The 24856-nt window shown below is 32.1% G+C and overlaps 1 protein-coding gene across 1 annotated transcript in view; it reads right to left on the bottom strand.

Annotated features, from left to right (window-relative positions):
* The window catches only part of LOC126741449 (dynein regulatory complex subunit 4), a 107544-nt gene extending 89424 nt beyond the window's left edge, over positions 1-18120 (bottom strand). The window contains exons 1-4 of the mRNA XM_050447863.1: positions 18004-18120; positions 17911-17947; positions 2227-2416; positions 1905-2166 (exon numbers count right to left, since the gene is read on the bottom strand). Coding sequence (XP_050303820.1) covers positions 1905-2166; positions 2227-2416; positions 17911-17947; positions 18004-18006 — 492 coding nt within the window. The 5' untranslated portion in view covers positions 18007-18120. The remainder of the gene's footprint in view (positions 1-1904; positions 2167-2226; positions 2417-17910; positions 17948-18003) is intronic.
* Between the last annotated feature and the right edge of the window lie 6736 nt (positions 18121-24856).

The raw sequence follows: 24856 nt of genomic DNA on the forward strand, positions 1-24856 counted from the left end.
ACAATTATTTTCTATGAAAATCGAGAAAATACGTAAGAATGTGATTGTATTTACACGGTGACTGTGCCCAATTAAGTTTCCGGTAAAATAATGATACATAGTTTCTTTTGTATTTTTTTCTGTAGAATCGAATGGTGTATTCTGTTTTTTGATTTTTTAACTAATTTAAATAAATAATTAACAATTTCTAAAAATTTTATTGCTGTAAAAATCATTTTTCGCGTTTTTTCAAATAGGAAGTTTATAGTTTCATTATTTCATAAGAAAGTACATGTGAAAACAAAAAAATTGAGCCCCGGATGAACCCTGTATCATGATTTTCTGAAGTACAATTTTCATTTAAAAAAAAAGGTTTTTTTCCGAAAAAAACGCATATCTCCGAAAATTTTTAATATTTCGATCTGAAAAAATTGAGGTTATTTAAGACCTACAAAGGTATATTTATACAAATTTTTACAAAGATTGAACTATTTTTGTGAAAATAAAAAATTAAAATTGAAAAAACGAAAAAAAAACGGTTTTCGCATTTATCTTGGCGTTGATGTTCAAAAGTGACCTCTACAAAAATTATACATTTTCCTATGATCTACAACTTTTCTATTGCATTTTTCAATTGGACGTCAACTTTCGCCGGAAATTGCAAAAGAATATTTTTCCACCCCTTTTCACCCCTCCCCCCCCAAAACAACCCCCTACTACCCCATTCCAACAGTCAGTTTCCGGATAGCAATTTGTGCACTGTTAAAGTCTAATTCGCCTTGTCTAGTATGAAAACTGAAGACTTGTATACGTTTCAATATCGTAAATCCTATCGAGTGATCTATGCCAAGCGTCAATACATCGTTCGTACATAAGTTTAAGCAGTTTGGAAGAGATTTCATCTAGGCCCACTGCCTTATTATGCTTAGCATTGTGTATGGTGTATTTTATTTTTGTTTTCTGATGACAAAAGCAAAGTATATAGATTTCAACTGTGATAAAAGGCCCCGCTAATAGATCACCACTTGTTGCCTGTATTCTCTCGGAATTAAAAAGTGTTTTTATGTACCTCTCTCACATCTCCATTTTGTCGCTACTTTCCAAAATATTTGTTGTTTTAGTTCTTATATTGTATCTATATAGGATGTTTTCTTTTCAGTCATCTATTTGATAGATAAAAATTACAAATACTGCTGCAATTGTTACTCATTTAACTGATTATTGGCGTATATAAATTCTAGGCTATATGGAACTCTTCATTTCAAAAAAAGTATATATGCGTCGACTCCATTTTTTCGTTATTGTGATTCCTTACTTGTATCTCGGGTCATGGTTAAAAAGTAACTTATTGAAAATACCTGTACCTATGTATAGATTATCCAATTGCACAGCATAGATCAAATGACTACTATTATTTCTTTTCCCTAAGGCATCCAAAAAAGGCAAGGCATGAACTAATTTCATGCTTTTTGGACTTCATGGTGGACTGAATACTCGATACATTCAGAGGGTCTAAGAATTGATTATATTTTTTTTCCACTCTCACAATCTACAAACTTTTTTTCTGAAATTTCCTTGATGAAGTGGAGCAATGGATTTCAATTCCATAAGAAGTTACTTCATATTAGACACACCTGAAAAAAAAATAACAATACTCTTGGTTAAACTCTCTGAAACTAGATCCAGAGATTATTCTAGAGGATTTCACAAAGCATATAAATGTAACCTGTAGTCGAGAAAGCAGTCCGTTTTCAACTTAACAATTCTAAGATTGTCTTAGAATGAAAATTATTTATTTCTGCATAAGGCTCTATAAATAAAAATTTCTTTAAAAAAAATTATATTAATGGCGGAACTACCGACATATTAACTTTTAAATATATGCACTATTTTAATAATATCCTAAATATTGTTTAAAGTCTTACTATTTTCATATCCTTTATTTGATCTTCATAAGAATTTTCATGCTCCCTGATTTGTTGCTTCAAAATTTTCTTGTCCCTTAGCAATTCTTTCTCCTGTTCTGTATGCTCATCTTGAGCGGTCTTCAATGAAACGAGAGCCTCCGCCTTACTTTCAGTGAGCGCATTTTGATGCTCATATTGCAAATGTTTCACTTTCTGCTTATAAAATTTCAGCTCGTCTTCATTTTTTTCTGCCGCCTCCTCTATCTGTCTGTCCTTGTTACTATACAAAAATTTGTTTTAATGTATTGTGGCTTTTTATTGGCTTTACTAAATATCTTACCGCAATTTTGCTCTCGCCTCTTCAAGCTCATTTCTAGTAATTTCCCAAAAGGTTCGTAGTTTATCTCTCTCCATTTGAAAGAAATTACGTTCTTCTCTTTCTCTTTCATTTTCTTCTTTTATACGTAAACAAAATACCTCTAGTTGTTCTCTTGTCATTTGAGTTGTATCCACGCCATCAATAATGTTTCCTATAAATAAAAAATTTTAAAACTTTTTTTTTAAATTAATTCTTAATATATTGGTGATATACTTATCTAAATTTAATTTTTTGGTTACTTAATATTTAGTTTACGTTGACGAACATGCGTATAAATGATGTAACATATGACTTTTTACTTTATCAGTTAGTTTTATATGTAATAGGGAGTTGCTTCTTCAGGAAAAAGAAGGAACTAGAAGAAGTAGCTACAAGCTATATAGTAATAAGGAGCATACTAATCCACGAGGTAAAAATTACAATAAAACAAATGAAAAACAAAAAAGCAGTGGGAAAAGAGAACATAGAGGCTAAATTTCTGAAGCTGTTGGACTATGAAGGAATAGCCTAGATTGTCGACATTTTCAACAAAATCTATAAATCTGAAAATATTCCTGCAAAATGGCTCCAATCAGAATATCGCTGTCCAAAACACCTGGAGCAAAGAAGTGCGAGGAATATCGGCCATTAGTTTAATGAGTCATATGTTAAAATTATTTGTTAAAATTATCTACAGAAGAATTTACAACAAATGCGAAGAACAGATCTTCTAAAACCAATTTGGTTTTGAAAATGCAGTCAGAACCAAAGAGGCATTCTGTGGAGTTCAAGTCCTAAATCAGAAATGCAGAAACGTCAGCTGTGATGTACAGGGTGTTTCAAATTCGAGCCACATCATTAGGATTTCGGAAACGGAAAGAGATACAGGGTCGGTTAAATTGGGGCAAAGTTGCGTATTCTTATGCTTAACAAAATGCCGTTTTAAAATTTAAAAAAATCCGACTACGTACGAAGTTATTCGGAAAATACCGAAATTTTGGAAAATCGTTTTTATTTTTTTGTAAGGTTATTTGAAAACATATTTTAAAATAATTGACACTTTATTATTGTCACTTTTTCTCCTCTACCAGATGGCGTCGTCAAATTTAAAATCCGACGTTTCGTTTGGCAACCATCATCAACTTTATTTTTCTAAATACGGCCCTGAAATTTTTTTTACTCATTTTAATTTCCATTTTTATTCTTAGAGAAATGACATATCACATAGTTTAATTTTCCAATATTTTGATGTCCAAAATTTACTTTTATTAAAAAAAAGTTAATACTGTCCTGTTGTTTGAAATAAAAATTGTCCTGATGTTGTTTTTTAATCAATAACATGGTAAAAATATTGCTAATATGTTATATTATATTATATTTTCACACATTTTTCTGCAGGCCTGATGTCTAAGTCTCCGGCTGAATAACTTGAAAATTCTTATTAGCAAAGATGGCTTTGAATTAGAATAAAATGGACGACCATCTGTCATTAATTGTTTATATCTGTTTGACATTTGGCTTTTTCGATATTTTGTGAAATCAAAAATGGTATTCTCCAGTAGCGAACAACGTGATATGGTCCAAATTTACTATTCTTTGAATAGAAATTCGCAACGCTCCTGCCAACAATATCTGGAGCAATATCCAGAGCGCCCCCAACCTAATTATACGTATTTCGGAGCTTTGGACAGGAACCTTAGCCTCTATGGAAGTTTCACTAAACCTCGAAATATGTATGGGACTCGAGTGCATCCTGAAACCGAGCAGGCGCTTATTAATGCTGTAAGTTTTACAACAATATACTTTCACAATAACTTTTTATCAGATAGCTTTCGTTAAAGGTTACCCAAAATCCGCAAGGTTCAACCAGACAATTTTCCCGTGAATTGAATATGCCAAGTACCCGTATCCACAGAGTATTGAGAAAAAATCGCTATCGCCCCTATAAACTTCATATCAGTCAAGAACTTAGGCATGGAGATACCGATAGAAGGCTTCAGTTTTGCAATTGGTTGAACGAAAAACTGCAAGATGATGAAGACTTTTTAAACAAAATAATTTGGACAGATGAATGTAACTTTTCGACCAACGGGCTATTTAATCGAAATAATGAACATTTTTATTCAGTCGAAAATCCGAGACAAAACCGCGAAGTAAGAAGACAGGGGCATAATTCTTTCAATGTTTGGGTGGGTCTTTACAGAAATCGAATTTTGGGACCTATTATATACGACGGTAATTTAACTGCTGAGCGCTATTTAGATTTAATTCTGCCAAATATATTCGATGTTCTTGAAAATGAACCTCTTGATATTATCTGCGATTTGTGGTGGCAGCAGGATGGTGCACCACCCCATAATGGAAGGAATGTCACACGATTTTTAAATCATAATTTTCCTAATCAGTGGATTGGAAATCAAGGGGTGGTGCGCTGGCCAGCTAGAAGTCCCGATCTTTTCCCGTTGGATTATTTTCTTTGGGGCTATTTAAAGAACAGACTATTTAAGAACACCCCAAATGATATAAACATTTTACGTGCAAATTTATTGACAGAATTAAGGGGTATACGAGCCAGGACTATCCAGCGCGCAGTGTCTGGAAATTTACGTAGAAGGATACAGAAATGTATTGAGGTGCAGGGTCGACTATTTGAATATTTACTTTAAACTTAAAATATTGCATTTTTTCGCATAAAGTTCTATTATTTTTAGTTTGTGTTGTTCAACATACAAATTTGGGTCAACTCCGTCGAAATATGTATATCCCGAGGGAATTAAGTAAAAACCCTTAAGTCATAGGTTTCACTGACTCAATATTCGAATTTAACCGGTAATCTAAACCTCTCACCTGCTGATTCGTAAACGTAAATAGAAAGTAACTTAGTAAATAAAGTAACTTACCCTGGATATTTTGGGGGTGGGTGTGGTAGGTCACGTACCGAAAAATACGCGCGTAAAACAGTGTCGACACTTATCGATCAAATCGGTTTTCGGTCAATGCCAGAATTGCTGCTACTCAATTCACAGCTTAGCACAACCTTCTCCTTTTCTCTCACTCTTTTCGCATTCGTATTCAATATAAGGAAAGATGTGTATAGTTCAGGAATATACAAAAGGTGGGAAAAGGAAAAGATGTAAGGCAAATTATGTAAAGTTAAATAAGTTATTAGCAAAACGCGTATTTTTGAATGCATAAATATTAAATACAAGTAAAAAATTAAATTAAAGTTAAAGTATCACTAAGTATTGATTAAGAGAAAATTAAAGTTAATAATTATAATTACTACAAGCATGTGATGACGAAACATCCCCACGCCCATGAAAACACTGGGCTTTCATTCGAGCAAAAAAAAATTATTGTAAAGGTAAAGGGCACAATTTGACCAATGGTCTCTTAAAATTACCCTTAGTAGTTTTCACTACAGCAACCCGCGGTACATTATCGCGCCCAGGTAACAACTCCACGATCCGCCCTAGGAGCCACTGTAATGGATGTAGATTCTCATTTTTTATCACCACCATGGTGCCTATTTCAACCTCGCCGATAGGATCTAACCATTTGGCTCTTTGTTGCAGAGTGTGCAGGTATTCTCTGTGCCAACGATTCCAAAAATCGCGATGCATGCGTTGTAAGAGTTGCCAGCGTGAAAGTCGATTTATATTATGATTCGTAAAATCAGGGTCAGGTAAAGCACTAAGAGGTTGCATAGTTAAAAAATGACCAGGCGTAAGTACTGCCAGGTCAGAGGGATCAGAACTTATTGGACAAAGTGGTCTAGAATTAAGAACTCCCTCTATTTGTACAAGTACAGTGTTAAATTCTTCGTACGTTAATCTTTGAGTACCAACAATTCTTATTATATGCGACTTTACAGATTTAATATTTGCCTCCCAAATTCCGCCCATGTGAGGAGCAGCTGGAGGGTTGAAATGCCACGCTATCGCTTCAGCTTTCGCACAATTGGAAAATATTTGCCGCAGATATTTATCGCTACCAACAAAATTGGTACCGCAATCGGAATACAAATTTAAGACTTTTCCTCGTCGTGCAATAAAACGACGGAGACCTGCCAAAAGGGCTTCTGAGGTAAGATCCGATAATAACTCCAGATGCAAACATTTAGTATTTGTACAGATGAAGAGACATACATAAGCTTTGTAAATTTTAGCACCCCTTAGCCGACCCATAGTAATATCAAAAGGTCCACATAAGTCTAAGCCGGTATTTGTAAAAGCCTTAGGAATTTCTGAAATTCTAAAACTTGGAAGATTTCCCATAGGGGGTGTATATGGTTTTCGATTTATTTTCCAACATGTATGACATTTTCGAATAACTTCACGTATAATTTTCTTGGCAGAAATGATCCAAAAATGTTGAAATAGAAAGTGCTGGGTGGTTTGTATACCACAATGTAAATATGTAATGTGTAGATCAAAAATCAACAAACGTGTTAATTTAGCATTTGAAGGCAGTAGTAAAGGAAATTTACTATCATAACATAGTGAGTAAGAATTACATAACCTGCCACCTACTCGTAAAAGACCCTGCTCATCAAGAAAGGGCTTTAATTTTTGTAAATATTTTGGAAGAGGCTGTTTATTTTTTATTAGCGCAATCTCAGAAAAAAAGTATTTATTTTGTACATATTTTGTAAGAAACAACAAAGCATTGTTCAATTCCTTTAGAGTGAAACAAGAATATTGATTTAATTGAGGGTGATAAGATTTATTTCTAATATTACGAAATAATTTGACACCACGCAAAAAGTAAGCAATAATTCATTTTATTTTATGTAAGGAATTAAACTTATCAAATAAATAGTCAAAATCGGTAAGTTCATCATTTTTTTGTACTAAAGAAGAAAGTATAATTTTCCTTTTTTCTAAATTTAAATCTATGGGAATTACTATTTTAGAAAAATTCCATGTGTTACAATGATCAAATAAAAAATCAGGGCCATTCCACCACAATGAAAAATTAGCAAGCTCTGACAGAAACATACCACGGCTACCGCAGTCAGCTGGATTTAATTCTGATGGGACATGGCGCCAAACTTCAGGCGATAATTTTTCCTGAACGTATGAAACTCTATTGCTTACAAAAGTTTGCCATTGGTGTGGTGAACCTTTTATCCAATGCAATACAACAGCACTATCAGTAAAAGCAAATGTGTTAGAAAATTGTAACTTGTGTGAATAAGTATGTAAAATAAAATGCATGAGTTTGCTTAGCAATACAGCACCCAAAAGCTCTAATCTTGCTAGACTTAGAGTTTTTAAAGGGCTAACCTTTGACTTTCCACAAACTAAATACGTTCTATATATATTATCAGAGTGTAAAGTTCGTATGTAAACCACCCCGCAGTATGCCTTCTCTGAGGCATCACAAAAGCCAATTAATTCATATGAATTTGACTCTGTTATTTTTATCAAACGAGGAATTTTTAGTGTATTCAAAAGGGTTAAATCTGCTTTAAATTTTTCCCATTTATTAGTGATTTCTACTGGTGGTTTTTCATCTCAGTCCATACCCGACAACCATAGAGATTTAATGAGTAGCTTTATAAAGATTGTAATAGGGGTTAGAAAACCGCAAACATCGAATATTCTGGCGCAAGTACTTAATAAAATTATTTTGGTACAGTGATTATTTTCAACTGAAAATGTATAGTAAAAGCAATCCTGTCTAGGACCCCCCTTTAAACCCAAAATTTTTAAAATAGTTGTGTCATCTTTATCAAAAGAAATATCGTGAGCCACATGATTTAAAGGTAATTCTTTTAACAAATCGGGACAATTGCTAGCCCATTTTCGGGCTTCAAACCCTCCTCTAAGTAAAAGATCGTTAAGTTGATTTTTTATAGAGATTAATTCGTAGGGTGTGTTTGAACCTCCGGTTACGTCGTCAACATAGGTCGACGTTTTTAGAATATTTGAAGCTATCGGCAAATCATTGTAATCATCAGCAAGTTTTATTAAGGTTCTAATAGCCAAAAATGGACTACAAACAACCCCAAATGTAACTGTATTTAATTGGTAATCGGAAATGGGGTCATTGGGAGAAAAACGCCATAGTACCCTTTGAAAATCACGATCTTTAGGAGTTATCAAAATATTTCTAAACATTTGTTTCAAGTCGCAAGTAAAAACATAATTATGTAATCTGAAATTTAATAAAATATTTACAAGATCCCTCTGAAGCTTAGGACCAGTATGTAGTGCTTGATTTAATGAAATTTTTTGATTTGCGTGACTACTTGCATCATAGACAATGCGTATTGGAGTTGAAGTTGAATCATTTTTAAAGACAGCATGATGACTGATATAAAAGTAATTATGCATGTTAAGTAAAGAAGGTTTTTGTACAAGTTGCATGTGATTATGATCTATGTATTCCTGTACAATTGTAGAATAAGAAATAAAAAACTGAGGATTCTGAGCAAATCTTTTTTCTAAAGATAAAAATCTGCGGAGAGCAACGGTATATGTATCTCCAAAATCTGGAGCAGTAATTTTGAACGGTAAAGAGACCACGTATCTACCCGAAGGTGTTCGATAAGTGGTATTTAAAAAATATTTTTCACAATATTCATCGTCTTTTGATTTAACACTGACTTCCGGTACTTCCTCAATCTGCCAAAATTTTTGTAAGGTTTTGTTTATAGTGTCCAAATTTGAAATAGTAGTACAAAAGGTACGAACGATTTTATCAGTAGATGTATAAGATGTTTTACCAGTTACAGTCCAACCAAAGCAGGTATTTAATAAGACTGGTTGATTAGGCCCATTTTCTATTTTTCCATCTTGCAAGATGTACGGGAAAATATCGTTTCCAAGCAAAAGATCTATAGATGATTTTTTAAAGAAATATGGATCAGCTAAGTTTAGTTCCGATGGAATAGTAAAATGTTCTTTTGAAAATGAGATTGACGGCATATCATTGCAAATTTTATCAATAATAATAGCTTCAAAATCAAAGGATTGATTATTATCATAAAGTGAAGAGACACTGCAATTCACACCTTTTTTGGCAGTTGAGTACATACCATCGAGTCCATGCAAAGACATAGAAATGTTAGAGGTAGGTAAAAGTAATTTATTCGCATAATTTCTGGAAATGAAGCTTGATTGAGCACCTCCGTCAAGGACAGCCCTACAAGTATGCCAATTATTAAAGACATCCTTGATTTTAATTAATACAGTAGATAATAAAACCTCATGATCATTAAGTAACATACAAGCAGTGGTAGATCTAGGTGTTAATGAATTATCTGATGTTTGAGGATTATCCAAAGGAACTTGATTTCCAGAAGTATTTGTAGGTTCACATGTTTTAAAACAAAGTAAAGTATGATGTTCAAGGGAACATATACGGCATCGTAATAGCAGATAGCTTGGAAGCACTGCAAAGGTTATTGGACCACATTGCGCAGTACAGTCAACATTATGGTCTTAATACCAACGTAAAAAAAACGAAACAAATGATCATCAGCAAAAGAGATATAAATGGAGATCACCTATATGTCGACTGATCTCGAATTGAACGTGTTCAACTATATTGCTGTCTTGGAACCATAGGAAAAGCAAGGATGGTATTTTACAAAATGAGTGCCAACTTCAAAAGCCACTACATATCTCTTGAAACGGAAGTAAGGCACTTACAATATGTTTTATGTTTTGTTGTATGGCGTAGAATCCTGGACACTCACAGAAGTCACTACTAAAAATCTGAATGCATTTGAAATTGTATGATAGAGGGAAACAAACATAGAGGTGCTGAGAAAAACGAAGAAAAGATCTAAAAGTATCTAAATGTACACCATTATAAAAAGAAAACTCGAATATCTGGTGCATGTTATGAGAAATAAAGTTCGATACTTTCTACTATAAACCATAATACAAGGAAAAGTATTGGGTAAAGAAGGGCCCGGAAAACGAAGAGCATCATGTTTGCGGAGTCTAAGGCTAAAGCTCAGTGGAACTCTTTGGAGCTGTTATAACAAAGTTAAAATTGCCAACATGATTTTGAAAATTCAGAATCGCGAGAAATGTTTTAAAAAGCTGCTTATACTGAAATTTATTATACTAGCAGCCTCTAAAATTATATACAGTGCTTTCATTTCAAAACGGACTACTTTTAGTAACTTTTAAAATAAATCTAGATATACAGGGGAACGTTTAATTTTATACTTATAACAAAGCTCTGTCAATCACCTCCTCACCTCCAGCTTACCTCACTTTGATATGTCAAATGAAACCCATATCGTATGAGACATGATTGTAAGCAGCATTAAAATGTCTTTTCAACAGTGCCAAAAAAATTAAATTGGTTGACCTACAAGCGAATAGTAAGCTTAAATGTCTGGTAAAGATGAATATTTTATAGATGTCGTATTAGTACCATATCAAATGGCTATCTCATAATGTGATACTTCATTTTAAAGGGCATACAATCTACCACCTATAAAAATATGAAAGTTTATAAGCTTATAAATAAAGGATGTAAAAAGGTGTTTAAAAAAACAATTTCATCAGTTCACAGAATTTATTTTATTAAGTCCACTTATATCTCTACATTCGCGAGTAATTTGATCGTTTAAATCGTTAATATTTTCAAGTGGGATTTTATGAACTTTGCTTTTTAAATACCTATAAAGAAAAAAATCTAGTGGTGTTAAGTCTGGCGACCGTGCGGGCCATTCAATTGCATCACGCCTGCCACTCCACATCCCTGGAAACTAAACATTACGTTTATGAAGGTGATTGTCAAATATAAAATTAAACGTCCCCTTGTACCTAAATTGATGTGTTATTTTGTTAAGTTAATAAGGGTGGTTCATTTTGAAATGAATCATTGTATATTTGAGAAAGTTACATATCTGTTTGTGTATGAAAATATTAATAATAAGATTTAATTTTTATGAGAAAAATCGCATTATTTCTCTTTTTTGCACAAATTCAATAATGTGTGGCTGCTCTATTTAAATGGTGGGTTTAATATTGATAGACTTTAATTAAAGTGTGTGGTTATTAATAAAAGTGACCTCGGCACGCTTCTTATAAGGTGATCTAGAGATCCTATAAAAGTTATCTTAGGCAGCAAAAAGAAAGATTAGACACAATAAGATTCCACTTTCTTAAGTTTAATGTTATTTATTTGGTAAGGTCGCTGGAGATTTTTTTTTCCTAAATGTAACACCACACATTTGTCCGCATTAGGAGGAAGTAACTATTTACGGCACCACTTCCAAATAGTGTCCAGATCGGTTTGCAGTTGTTGATGAGAAGAGGGGAACTGCATATATTTTTGTGTGGTCAGCAAACATTGATCCTCAGCATTTTAGTTCTGAAGGTAAATCACACGTGTAAGCCAGGAACAGGAGAGGGCCGAGGACGGAGCCCTGACGGATTCCGCTGAATACTAAAGGGAGAATTTTGACATGGTGGGAGGCACTATGTCAAAATTCTATCCAATTCTACCCTCACACTGAACTGTTTTTTAAAAAGTCTTCAATCCAATTTAACAATTCTCTGTAACAATCGTTTCTTGGGAACTCTGTCAAATGCCTTAGCAAAGTCGAGGTATCATAACCACATTATGGATATTTTTGTACTTGGTGAGTTATCCAGATTAGTTACTTACCTTTTAGGTATTTAACTTTTAATTTGCTACTAACCATCATAAAATTATAATGGTGTTATTTTTATTTTTTCTTTATATTATGTTTTTTTCTTTATATTAACTGTTTATATACTTGCATCATGTGTACATGATAAAAGTTTTCTAATTTTACAAAATTATAAAAAACACTTGGCTGAAAAAAAATCTGAGTGTTTTTTAATTTATGTTACCTTTACTTATATTTCTTGAGTTTGACATTGATTATTTTTTTTTTGTAAAATCTTTTTTTACTTTTTTATTTTTGTAAAAGTCATGTCTGTGGAAAAAAATATTCTATGTATTTTTTTAATTATTTTTTTTCTTTTTATTTCTTTATCTTTACGTAACCAAGTAGTGAGCGATTTATTAGGCTTAAACTTATTGCTTCTCTAAAAACCTTTACAGATTAAGAAACATATACTTTTTCTCAAACCTCTTAAGTCCTTTTTGTACTATCCTTATTTAATTTCCTTATTTTTTACCTATTTTTGGTTTCATTATAAATAAAAAAATTAATCATGTGTGCATATTAATGCAAGATCTTTGACTTATAACTTTAACTCTTTTAAAAAACATGTGGCAAGCTTTCAGTATAATATAATTGGTGTCTCGTAGTCCTGGCTACATGCCGATATCAATAAGGAAGTCATCAAGTTAGATAACTATAACATTATACGCCAAGATCAATTGGGCCGAGGGGGTCGGGTTGCAGTATATTGTAAAAGTGCTTTGCAGTCTTGAGCAGGTTTGGGTTGAAATTAAAGCAAAAAAAATCCTTGTTGGCAACTTATATCGCCCACCCAAAGGAGATTTGAACTTATTTTACTCTCATTTAGACACCATTTTAGTCGATTTTTATGCAGTGTATGATTCTGTCATTTTAGTTGGCGATTTTAACATTAATGTTTTCGGTTTAAATAAAAGTTGTCCGTTATTAGAACTTACAGAGTTATGGCTTAAAGCAAATTATAACTGATCCGACATGAGTGTCAAATTTTACTATGTCTTTAATTGATCTCGTTTTTTCGAATGTAGATTTAATTGAGGATTGTGGGGTAAGAGATGTTGAGATCACCTGCTTGTTTACTGTAATATAAAAATTGAAACTTCAAAACCCCCTAACATAAATTTTGCACATCGTAATTTACATAATGTGGACCGGGCTAAATTAATATCTGACATAGAGGTAATACCAAGGCACACTATGTACAACATGGTAGATATAGACAAAAAAATCAATCATAAAACCAAACCTTACTGCCCATGGATAACGCCAAATATAAGATTAATGCAGAAACTTCGTAATAGAGTAGTAAAAAAATTTAGACAAAGCAAATCCCGGGATTACAATAAAAAAAATGGCGGAAATTTTTAAATAGGTTTGTAAGCATTTTCCAAAAACTACGATGATTTATCAGGTCAATGTGATTTCTTGATCGCTTATATTTTGTTCAGAGATGCTTCTTCCGTTTAACTATGTTAATTTTTTTAAAATTTATCCAGGGTTTCGTTGCTTTATGTGGCATTCGTTTTTCTTGAGAATTTAAAGCAATAGAGTCGCAAAGAATATTATAAAAAACTGACCACATGTCAGATGAGGATTTACAGGATATAAACATTTGGTCCCAGTTTAACTCGTTACAGACACGTTCGAAATTTGCCACCAAGTATTTATTTTGACTAGTGCTCTGTTCTCCATTGTAGGATTTTGTAGAAAATTGAAGTCCTGCATTGATTACACTATGAACTGATTTTCCAATAGGGTTCTCGATTTTAATATTGCAAGCAAGAGATTCTTCGTTTGTTAGTAACAAGTCGAGGGTCGATGGTTTCTGGTTTTGTCTGTATCTGGTTGGTTCAGTGCCGGTTTAACCAGGGGTCTTTTGGGTGCTATAGCACCGGGCGGTAAATCTTAGAAGGGCGACGCGCTTCGCGCGCCGCTTAAGTTTACCACAAAAATAGGAAATCCCGCCTTTTATTATTAAATAATTAAATTTTAAAACCACAATCGAAAAAAGCGACAACTTATTTCAGAGATTACTATACTTCGCAGAACCCAGACCTATAAAAAATGTAAAAAATAAAAGGTAGGTATTTTATGAACTCAATTGCCTTATTTGCTAACAGACATCTATTATTAAAATCGTAAAGTGGAATATGAATGCGAAATTACGAGTTAAAGCACCGCCACCAACGGTAATTAAAATCGCCAATGCCCAGCCCTAGTTTCCTACTTGTACAGCTCCGCATTACTGCCTATGACAAGCGATAAAATTTAGCCGCCAATTATTTCAAAACAACAATTATTTGGCGGTGCAGTATAAAAAGAATTGGCGGTATAAATTGGTGATGTTAGAAAGTTTAGGATTATAAGTTTACTTTAAAATTACAGTAAGTTTGGTGTTTAGTTTAATCGGTGATATTATTCGGATAAGGATTTTTAAAAGATTAAACGGCAATTAAATACGGTAAGTTATGATTTTAGTTGTTTTTTTTTTCTTAATATCAAAAAAAAACTAGGAAATGAACGGACAAAAGTTATCTGGCTCGTATTGGCGCAAAAGAAAACTGGAAAAACAGCAAAAGGAAAAGAAAGCTTTAGAAAACACTCTTAAACTCACAAGTTTTTTTACACGGGGTAACACAGACGTAGACGAGAGCAGAAGTATATGCGAACCTCAACCTGGACCAAGTACGTGCACTAGCCTTGCAAATGAGATGAATACCCAAGTGACCGGTCTTGAGATGGAGCCACAGGAAAGTCTTTTGCAAAATAATACAGTTGGTGATAGTATTATAGGTAAGTATTTTTGGTGATTGCATATTGCTTTTACACATAATTTCAGTTTAAAAAAAAACCTTAAAGACAAAATCCTTTGTAAATATTTTAATTGTATTTGAATGGTATAGAAATGCATTCAAATTAATTTATTTGTAGATGCAAAAACAGACGATTGGACCGAATTTAAGAATCCGGCATTTTGGAAGGATGGTCAAAATTTTGTGCAAATTCTTTTGGATAACTGGACCGAACAAATTCTTGATAAAATTGACTTTTCAATGTCTAAAAGAAAACATGGGGACCAAAATAGGTATGCTACCAAGCAAATTTTTTATAAGAAGCTAGTTAACGGTGAAGTAGTTCCAAGAGATTGGGCAATTTATTCAGAAAGTACTGGAAATGTGTTTTGTTTATATTGTTGTTTATTTAGTAACAAACAAAACCAATTTAAAACCGGATTTTCCTCGTGGAATAAATGCATTGAGAGATTCGACGAACACGAGCGTTCCATTGGTCATCTAGATAGTTTAAATGTTTACACAAGCCGCCAATTAAAGCGAGGAAAAATTAACGATGAGTTGGAAAAACAAATAAGTTGCAAAAAGGATTATTGGGTCGAAGTATTAAGAAGAATTATAAGCGTGATTAAGTTTTTGGCCTCTAGAGAATTGGCATTTAGAGGAACTGATGAACGTTTTGGTGAAAAGCGCAATGGGAATTATTTGGGTTTATTGGAACTATTAGCAGAATATGATCCCTTTTTAAAAGACCATATAAATCGAATGGCAAATTTGGGCAAGGGTAAAACGTCATCCTATCCAAGGATATCTGTAATGAAGTCCTCACTATCATGGCGAATCGGGGTATTGAGGAAATTGCTAAACAAATTAAGGCGAATAAATATTTTTCAGTCACTGTGGACTCAACACCCGATATATCACATCAGGATCAGCTAACAATAATTTTAAGGTATTGCAATAGTAAAGGGCTTCCATTTGAAAGGTTTATAGGATTCTATGATAACATTGGGCATGGGGCACAAGAGCTTGAGCAGTGCGTCATGGATATGCTAAAGATATTTAATTTGGACATTCAAAATTGCAGGAGTCAGTCATATGACAACGCAAGCAATATGAGTGGTGGATTTTCTGGATTGCAAGCGCGTATTAAGGCACATAATGAGTTAGCAATCTATGTTCCGTGTGCCGGACATTCTCTCAATTTAGTTGTTCAAAATGCTGCGGATTGCTGCTTCGAAGCAACATCTTTTTTTATGCTAGTTCAAGCTTTTTATACATTTTTTTCGGCTTCTACACATAGATGGAACTTGTTGTCTAGTACAATAAGAGATTCATCAGGCTCTGAGAAATCGCTCATGTCAAAAAGGGTCAATACAACTCGTTGGTCTTCTCGCTTTGATGCCATAAAGGCGCTACAAAGTAGTTACAATTCAATAAAGACTTGTTTAAATAATATAGCAACAGATGCTAATGAGAAAAATATTGTAAGAGTCGAAGCAAGTTCGTTATGCGAAAAACTTAATTTCTTGGAAAATGGGATAATCTTATCGTTTTGGTTGGATATTTTGCAAAGGGTTAACGATGTTAATAAAACTGTACAAAGAGAGAATTTGGACTTGTGTACAACTTCCCAACTTTTCTCGTCTTTAGTAGAATATTTTGATTTCTTACGTGATCGCTTTGACCATTATGAGAGCTTAGGAATGTTGTTAACAGAAAACGAAAATTATATTGAAAGGCGAAATATCAAACGAAAATTAGGAGAAAAAAGTTCCGACGTAAATTTATTCGTCGGTCAGAAATATATTCAAATACATTTGAATTTCTTTTTAAGCTAAAATTAATAGAAGATGAAAATATTATCACTGTAGCAACCAAATTAAAGGAAAAATACAGCTCCGATTTAGATGAATATTTTCCTCAAGAATGTGTTAATCTAAAAAAACTATTAAATTTTATATCAAAAATTAAATTAGAAACTCCATTAGATTTAGTTCATGCATTATATGAGAATACACTAATATCTACATTTCCCAATATCAATCAGTATTTGTTTACGCATTTTTTTTTCTATAATGGTCACAAATGCAAGCGGTGAACGATCGTTTTCTACTCTAAAGAGAGTTAAAACCTATTTACGAAACTCAATAGCGCAAGAAAATTTAAACTCTTTGGCAATTATTTCAATTAATAAAGATATTCTTGATGAAATAGATACATCTTGTATAATCGAAAAATTTGCGTCACTAAAAGCAAGAAAACAATCGTTTAAGTAATTTATATGCATTATTATATAAGTATATTTATGTGTAATTTATTTTTTACGTTCCTTTAAAACCAAAAATCTGTTTTACTATTTGTAGAAAGCTTAAGAGTTTAGTTTGTTTTTTTTGGGAGTTTTAGTTGTAAGAGAGTTTATGCTATAGAATCGTTTATTTTTATTTGTATACTGGCGTTGACCTGATGCATTTTTTATTTTGTTTTTTTGTAAAATTTGTCTGAACATTTTTTGAAATAAAAGTTTTTTCAAAAAAAAATTTTTTTGAACGAGTGGGGAGGGGGGAGCGCTGTATTTTTGTAGCACCGGGCGGCAAACTACCTTAAACCGGCACTGGGTTGGTTCAGTAATGAGTTGGGACAGATTAATATTAAGTCACTATAACAGGTTTCAGAATTGTAATGACGCAAGCGGCCATTTTAAACTAGGAAAATTAAAGTAACCGACTATTACTAAATTTTTACATGCCCTTGACAAGTCTTGCATCTTTTCAAAAAGCTTTTTGTTATTTTCCAAACTGTTGAATTTTACTAGCGAATATTTTACTGTTGTAAACCTAGGAACGGATTCACCCAGAGTACACTTTCATACGGGCTGGGCTGAAGCCTTTCAAATAAAAGTATTGTATCACATAACGATGACCAGTTTTTCCCATTTAGACAAATTAACTAAAAATGTTCACTATTGATGGCTGCCAAACAAATATTCAATAACGTTTTTAAATAAACTATTGCTTTGTAGCTTGGGTACTTTCTAATACAGTGATATTTTTTAAATAAATAAAAATCGCTATCTCTAAGTCAAGCCGGGTACTTGACATATATATAGTTTTATTTTTATCACTAAATCTATGATAATTGTAAAATCTATTATTAATGTAACTTTACTTAAATAAATAGCATTTATTAGATTTGTTAAGTACTTACCCATCCCCCCTTTGCCACCGCCTTTCTTCTTTGGAGGCTAAAAAGTTTTACCATTCAATTAACTAACCTGAACTTTTTACTAAACAAACTTACCATTTTTATAATTATTTGGTTTAAAAGGTAATAATATTCTCAAAATATAAATATATAAAGTCAACAAATAAACCTAAACTGACAAGTTTTGTCAATAAGACTCAAACGCTATTATGGTTGCTAAGAAACTATATTTGATTTGATGGGGGTGGATCGTAGATAATATGTAATGTAAGGTCTAAGAGGTTGGTGCGATATACAGAATGTTCTTAAATATCATGATTTTTTTTTTAATAATTGATGTTCATAACGTCTTTGCTTTAATATAGATTACTGAAGATACCTTAGGTTTCATGAATAATGTTCGAAATATGACTGTTAAATGTAAGTGACTATCAAAAATGATGTTTGAATTTGTATATTCGTGTACTAATATAACAATTCAATGCAACAAACAACTAAATTATACCGATAAGACAATTTCGCCGATTATTTATTGATGCGTAGTTCATACGCTAGGTAAAGTCCAGTTCAGAGATCTATTAGAATCTTTGATGTCAAGTCAAAGTCAAAGTCAAAAAAGTTTATTACCAAAAAAATAGTTATAAACATAAAAAATAGTTATATACATAAAAAATTGTTATAAACATAGTTACATGAGAAAATAAAATTGACAATTTCTGGTAAAAGGAACTGCTTCGCGATTATATAAAACCGATAGCGCAATTTGCGTGAAATATGCCTTGAAAACATTATAAATAAACAAAAAAAAAATCCTAATTAACCTAAAAAAGAACAAAACTAAAACTAAAAAGGGTAGAAACAAAAAATGGCAAAGCAATTTGGCTGGCATGCGACGGAAGGTAACAAGAATAGATAAAAAAGAACCACAAAAGAAAGATTGGACAGGCCAGCTTATCTTTGGTCTTAGTTGATTTTGCAGTTTATACTACTATGTATCTACTACTAGTCATTCTACTAGGCATCTTGTTGGGAGTCGAGAAGAATTTGCTTTAACTTGGTGTAAAATTTATTAAATGACAAATCTTTAATATTATTTGGCAAGTTATTCCACATTGTAACTCCGACAACCGAAAATGACTTGTGGAAGTTACTTGTTCTATGTTGAGGTATCCTAAAATTTCCAACACTACGAGTATTGTGTAAATGCGAGAGAGTAGTAAATAAATTATTTAAATAAGGGGGTTGACCCGACTTTATTATTTTATATATAAAGGCATATATGTGGTGTGATATGCTCCCGATAGACAGCGCTATAAGAAAATCTTATACAGCTATTTTGCAATTTTTGTATAGATCTAGAAAGCTTAGATGTTATAGAATTAGAATATACGATATCACCGTAGTCGAGTAAGGAGAGAATGAGGCTATTGCAGAGATAATATTTGGTTTTACTCTTTAAGACATTTTTAAATCTGTACAGATTTCTAAGACGCATATAGCCTATATTTAATTTGATCTTAATGTGTGTCTCAAAACAAAAGTTAGAATCTAAAGTCAATCCTAATATTTTCACTTCATTGACAACTGGAATTTTTTCTCCATTAATCTCAATATTTATACTTTCATATAAGTGTCTCAGAATTCCTGACTTACAGCCATATAAAATGATGTTAGATTTAGCAGGGTTAATTTTTAAATTATGCTCATTGGAAAAATTAACTATGTTTAGTATATCCGATTTAATTTTTTGCTCAGAAATATTAAAATTTAAAAAATTTAATGGCATGTATATTTAAGAATCATCAGCATATTGTTGTAATTTACAATGTTCAATACAGTTAGGCATATCCGCAACATAAATCGAAAATAAAAGAGGTCCCAATATGGAGCCCTGAGGAACACCAACTTCCAAGTCAAGATACCTTGAGTGCTCCAAACTTCCATTGTTGTTAAAACACCGACTGTGATCTATTTTTAAGATAGGAATCAAAAAAAGAAACTGTAGATTCGGAACAACCAAAATATCCCAACTTTGCAAGGAGCATTGAGTGATTTATAGTATCAAATGCTTTGCTAAAATCAAGCACCGCCATGCAAGTACTTTGTTTATGTTCTTCGTAAAGTCTTATATTATCTAACATTCCCACCAGACTAGTAGTTGTACTATAATTCCTCCTAAATCCCGATTGCGTATCTGGAAGTATACCAAATGAGTTAACAAAATTATAAAGTTGTTGGTGAATATGCTTTTCTAGAATTTTAGAAACTACTGATAAAATACTTATAGGCCTTATGTCTTTTAGTTCTTTTGGATTAGAAATTTTTGAAATAGGTCTTATAAGTGCTTTTTTCTAGATATCAGGATATACATTTGTAAGAATGCAAGTATTTAAAATGTTTAGAAGTGGTTTTTTACAAAAAGGTAGGCAAAGCTTGATATCAATTATACAAAGTCCGTCAGCTCCTATAGCATTTGATTTTATGGTCTTAATTATACTGTTAACCCTTTCTTCATCAAGAAGACTTAAATTTAATTCTTGAATACTATTATTCTATTTATTTTCCTTGTAAAAATTTAATTTGGTTTGTGATATATTATTGTTAATTTGGTTAACGCATTGAGAAAAATAATTATTTAGGGCTTCTCGATTACTAAAATTACAAGGCAGATCGGTATTCTTTGATTTAGTTAGATGTAGCTTATTAGCATTTATCCAGAAATCACGATTTTTTTTTGTAGAAAGTGTGTTAAAATATGATATTTTTTCCCGCTGAATAGCATGTTTTGTATAGTTTCGCAATTGCCTATAATAGTTTAAATTTAACTCAGTTTTATTTTTTTTATATTTTCGTAGTGCTTTATCTCGGAACTTCATAAGCAATTTAATATTGTCTGTTATCCAAGGAGTAAATGGTTTATTTTTAATATTTTTAGTCTTAATTGGCGCATGTTTATCAACTAAACAAAGTATATTGTTGTTAAAAGCTACAAGTTTATCGTTAACGGAATTTAGGTAATATATACTGTCCCAATTAAGTCTTAAAGCATCATGTCCAAATAAATCCGTATTAATAACACTATAGTTCCTACATTTCATTTTAAAATGTCCCTCTTTACTTTTAGGAAACTCAAGACAACAGAATACTAAGTTGTGATCACTAATGGTTTGTGGCAAAGACAACGAACCGACACCATTTATTGGGAAATGTTTATTTATAATAATGACATCAAGTAGGGTACTTGTATTGTTAGATATATTCCATCTTGTAGGCTCGGTTATTACTTGATTTAAATCAAATGTATTTAAGAGCGCTAAAAATCTGTCAGAAAGTCTACACTTCTTTAGTAAATTAATATTAATATCCCCCTTAAAAACCACATGATCAAATAAAGGAACAATATTTGTAAATAGATCCTCAAGGGAATCAAGAAAACTGTTAATATCTGTTGAAGGTGGACGATATATCACTATAATTCGAAGTTCTGTGGCGGGTTGTGAATGTGATAAACTTCAAAATTAACATATTTTTTAACATAAAAACCGACCCCACCGCCACGCCCTAATCGATCTTTCCTGACGAAATTATAACCCTCAATTTGATGTGCCAAGTTATCAGTATAAGCCGTCAACCAGGTCTCAGTCAATCCCAAAATGTCAAAATTATTATCAGTTATGTAATTTACAAATTCATCGAATCCAGTATTAAGGGACCGAATATTGAGATGACCACATAAAAACTTATTATTGGATTTTAATAATTGATACGTATTAAGACCGAACTGGCTATTTCCGCCATTATCATCCATTACAAAAAACAAGATTGTTCCTATTACCCTCCGTCAGCACCCCACGCCAATGCCATGCCCCCGAAAAATAACTAGCTAACCTAGCCATATCCATAAAAAATAAAACTAAGAATAACATAAAAAAAAAGTTGCCACCGCAAATAAAACTATGCTAGGCATATGTAGATATATAAAAAAATAAACAAAAATGAAATTAAATCCCTAATAGAGTCGGGTATTCCGAATATAAATTTAGTTTGTATATAACGCATTAAAAAATGTTAAGCTTCAACCTTATAGACTAGTAACTGTATTAAATTTTCTTTTCAACAACAGCCTTCTTACTATGCTACTTACTATGCTATTACGGATTGACAAAAAGAAAATTAATCGGTTTCTGCCAAAAAATTTAAAAAAAAGTAAATAAACAATAGCATTATTCTATCATACCTGGAATGTCTTTCTATTTTAGAAACAATTAAAAAAAAATGTCACATTATTAATTCATTCTAAAATTTAACAAAAAAGAAAAAAACATATCAGACCAAAAATAAATTAAATTATAGAAAATTAATCGCAAGAGCACTCTTACACTATGCCTTTTTTTAGATTAAATTTTCATGGTAGATTGAAAAATTGATGTGTCGCAGATGCCGCACTAACTAGTCCGTGCGCCTATGTCATATTTATTGTTGCATGATATATATGTTTAAATGGCAAAATTTTATATTGTCTATCTATGAAATAATTTTAAATATACGTAAAACCCCATGTTTTATACTATTGTTTTTTTTTTCGAAAATGTCAATTTTTAGAAAGAAAATAATATCAAAAAATTGACCGCGGACTAAAATCCAAGCATCTTTTAAAATGTTTTAAACACTTCCAGCACTCACAGACTTGTCACCTCTTTTTAGCCAGTCTATTAAACAAAGATAAAACACCTGCGTTCTGGCGATTCTTACTTTAGGCTGTGCAAGTGATTGTGTATCTCTCTCTATCCCACTGATTTTAAGAATTACGGGGCCGTACCCAAATAAATTTTTGGGCAGTTTTTGTATTACTTTCGACGTGTTTTTAAAGAGATCTTTAAGGATGGGTCTATCGCCTTTAAAATAGTTGTTGGATGGGTCTATCACCTTTATTAGTTGGGATATGAGGTTATTATTTGATGTGTTTTGCCGGTTATGCTTTTTACACGTTTATGAAAGTAAAGAATTTAGAATTTGGCCTGTATTCGTCTAAATTTTTTGCAGTTTTTACTGTGAGGAAGAATGTTTTTTTATTCGTGTTTATGGATTTGTTTTGGTATTATACCTAAAGACCTTAAAATGTTTCGGCCCTGGGAAAATAGGAAAAAAGTGTTTGTGCGGGCTTATGGAGACCGTGGGTGTACAAGAAAGAACATTTGTGATAAAAACAATAAGAGTGATCTGGACAGTGATTTAGACTTACATAGTTCTGATAGTTCATTTTCTAGTATTGAGGAAGCAAAAAGAAGCAAGGGAAGTAGAAGCTACAGAGGAAATCAAGCAGTTTTAAAACGTAATTGTTTAAGTACAGACGCCAAACAAATTTATCTAAATATTTATAACAATCTAAGGAATGATCCTCAGTTCACAAATGATTGTAGTGCTTTGGAAAAAACAGCGTTTTTAACAGGGGTTCCCTATAGTACAATATGCCTGTAAAAAAAAGATTAAAGACAGAATAAAAAGGAAAGATGCAGGACAATCAAAGGGATTTGACATGGATATTGCCAAATTGCTAAGGAAAGGTGTGTATTCTAAATACAAAAACAATGAGGTTCTGACCATAGAGACATCTTATCAGCAAGGGACAAACATTTCTCAGTCTCAACCTTGCGGAGATACCTAATAAAACTTGGATTTAAGCTTAAGATGGTTAACAAAAGAGCTGCTGTAATGGAATTGTCAGGTGGTGTATAGAATATTTGAGGAAAAGTTAAAAAATTTGGGAGGAAGAAAGATCCATATATTATTTAGCCGAAACATGGTATGATAAATTTATGATTGATGTATGATTTCCATTCTCTGGAAAAAAGTCCCTTTTTTGCCATATTAAGAAAACCATATTTTTATTAATTAAACAAGTTTAAAATTTTGTTTTTTACAGCTTACTGCCCCTGTTTGTCCTTCAGTGACACAATAAAGACTGCTTCTTCTACCATTCTCTGGAAAATCTCTTTTTTTGCTATGGTAAGAAAAATACTGTCTTTAATAAGAAAACAAGTCTACAATTTTGTTTTTTACCGCTTACTACCCCTGTTGTCCTTCAGCGACACAATGAAGACTGCTTCTTCCTCCATTCTCTGAAAAAAAGTCCCTTTTTGCCATAGTAAGAAAATCCCATTTTTATTAATTAAACAAGTTTAAAATTTTGTTTTTTACAGCTTACTGCCCCTGTTTGTCCTTCAGCGACACAATAAAGTTTATATAATGTAATGGTACAGTTAGTATCCATATGCTGATGTGCGAGATGAAGTTGGAATCCATGGCGGCAACAGAGAAACTGTTTCCTTCCTTAATGGAAGAAACTGCTAAAAAACATGACAAGAAAACAGAATTTAAAAAATTGTATTAACTTTTTGGGCCAGATTCAAAAAAAATGGGTAAATTTATAAAAGTATTTAGTATCCTCACTGTAGTTTTAGGATGCAGTATACTTAAAAAGTAGTGTTTTGTATAAGATTTTTAGTTTTTAGTATAAGCATTTATTTTTGTTAATTTTTATCTAATCTCTCCTAATATGCATAATAACTAAATACAAGGCAAACAAATTAATAAATATTACATTCAGGATGTAAAGTGTGTTTTTTTATATAAGATGGGGGTTTTCATGAGTATATTATTATAATAATATATAATATGTAATAATAAAAAAAACTATAATAAAGGACATTGAATATGGCAGCCACAATCCTTATTAATAATCACCACCATGTAAAAATAAATCTCAATTCCCAAAAAAAGGAAAGATATAAATTTTGAAGACAAACCAAAACATTTTACACTTTTGTGTCAAAAAGTAACTATTTAATGCCCTAATCCACAGAATAAATGGGCCTAAGTAATTCGTATCACCTATTGTCTCATCAAACTCAAAAATGCTTTATTGTCAATACAACAATATAAACATAGA

Source organism: Anthonomus grandis, chromosome 10 (assembly GCF_022605725.1).
Source record: "Anthonomus grandis grandis chromosome 10, icAntGran1.3, whole genome shotgun sequence".
Taxonomy (NCBI): Eukaryota; Metazoa; Arthropoda; class Insecta; order Coleoptera; family Curculionidae; genus Anthonomus; species Anthonomus grandis.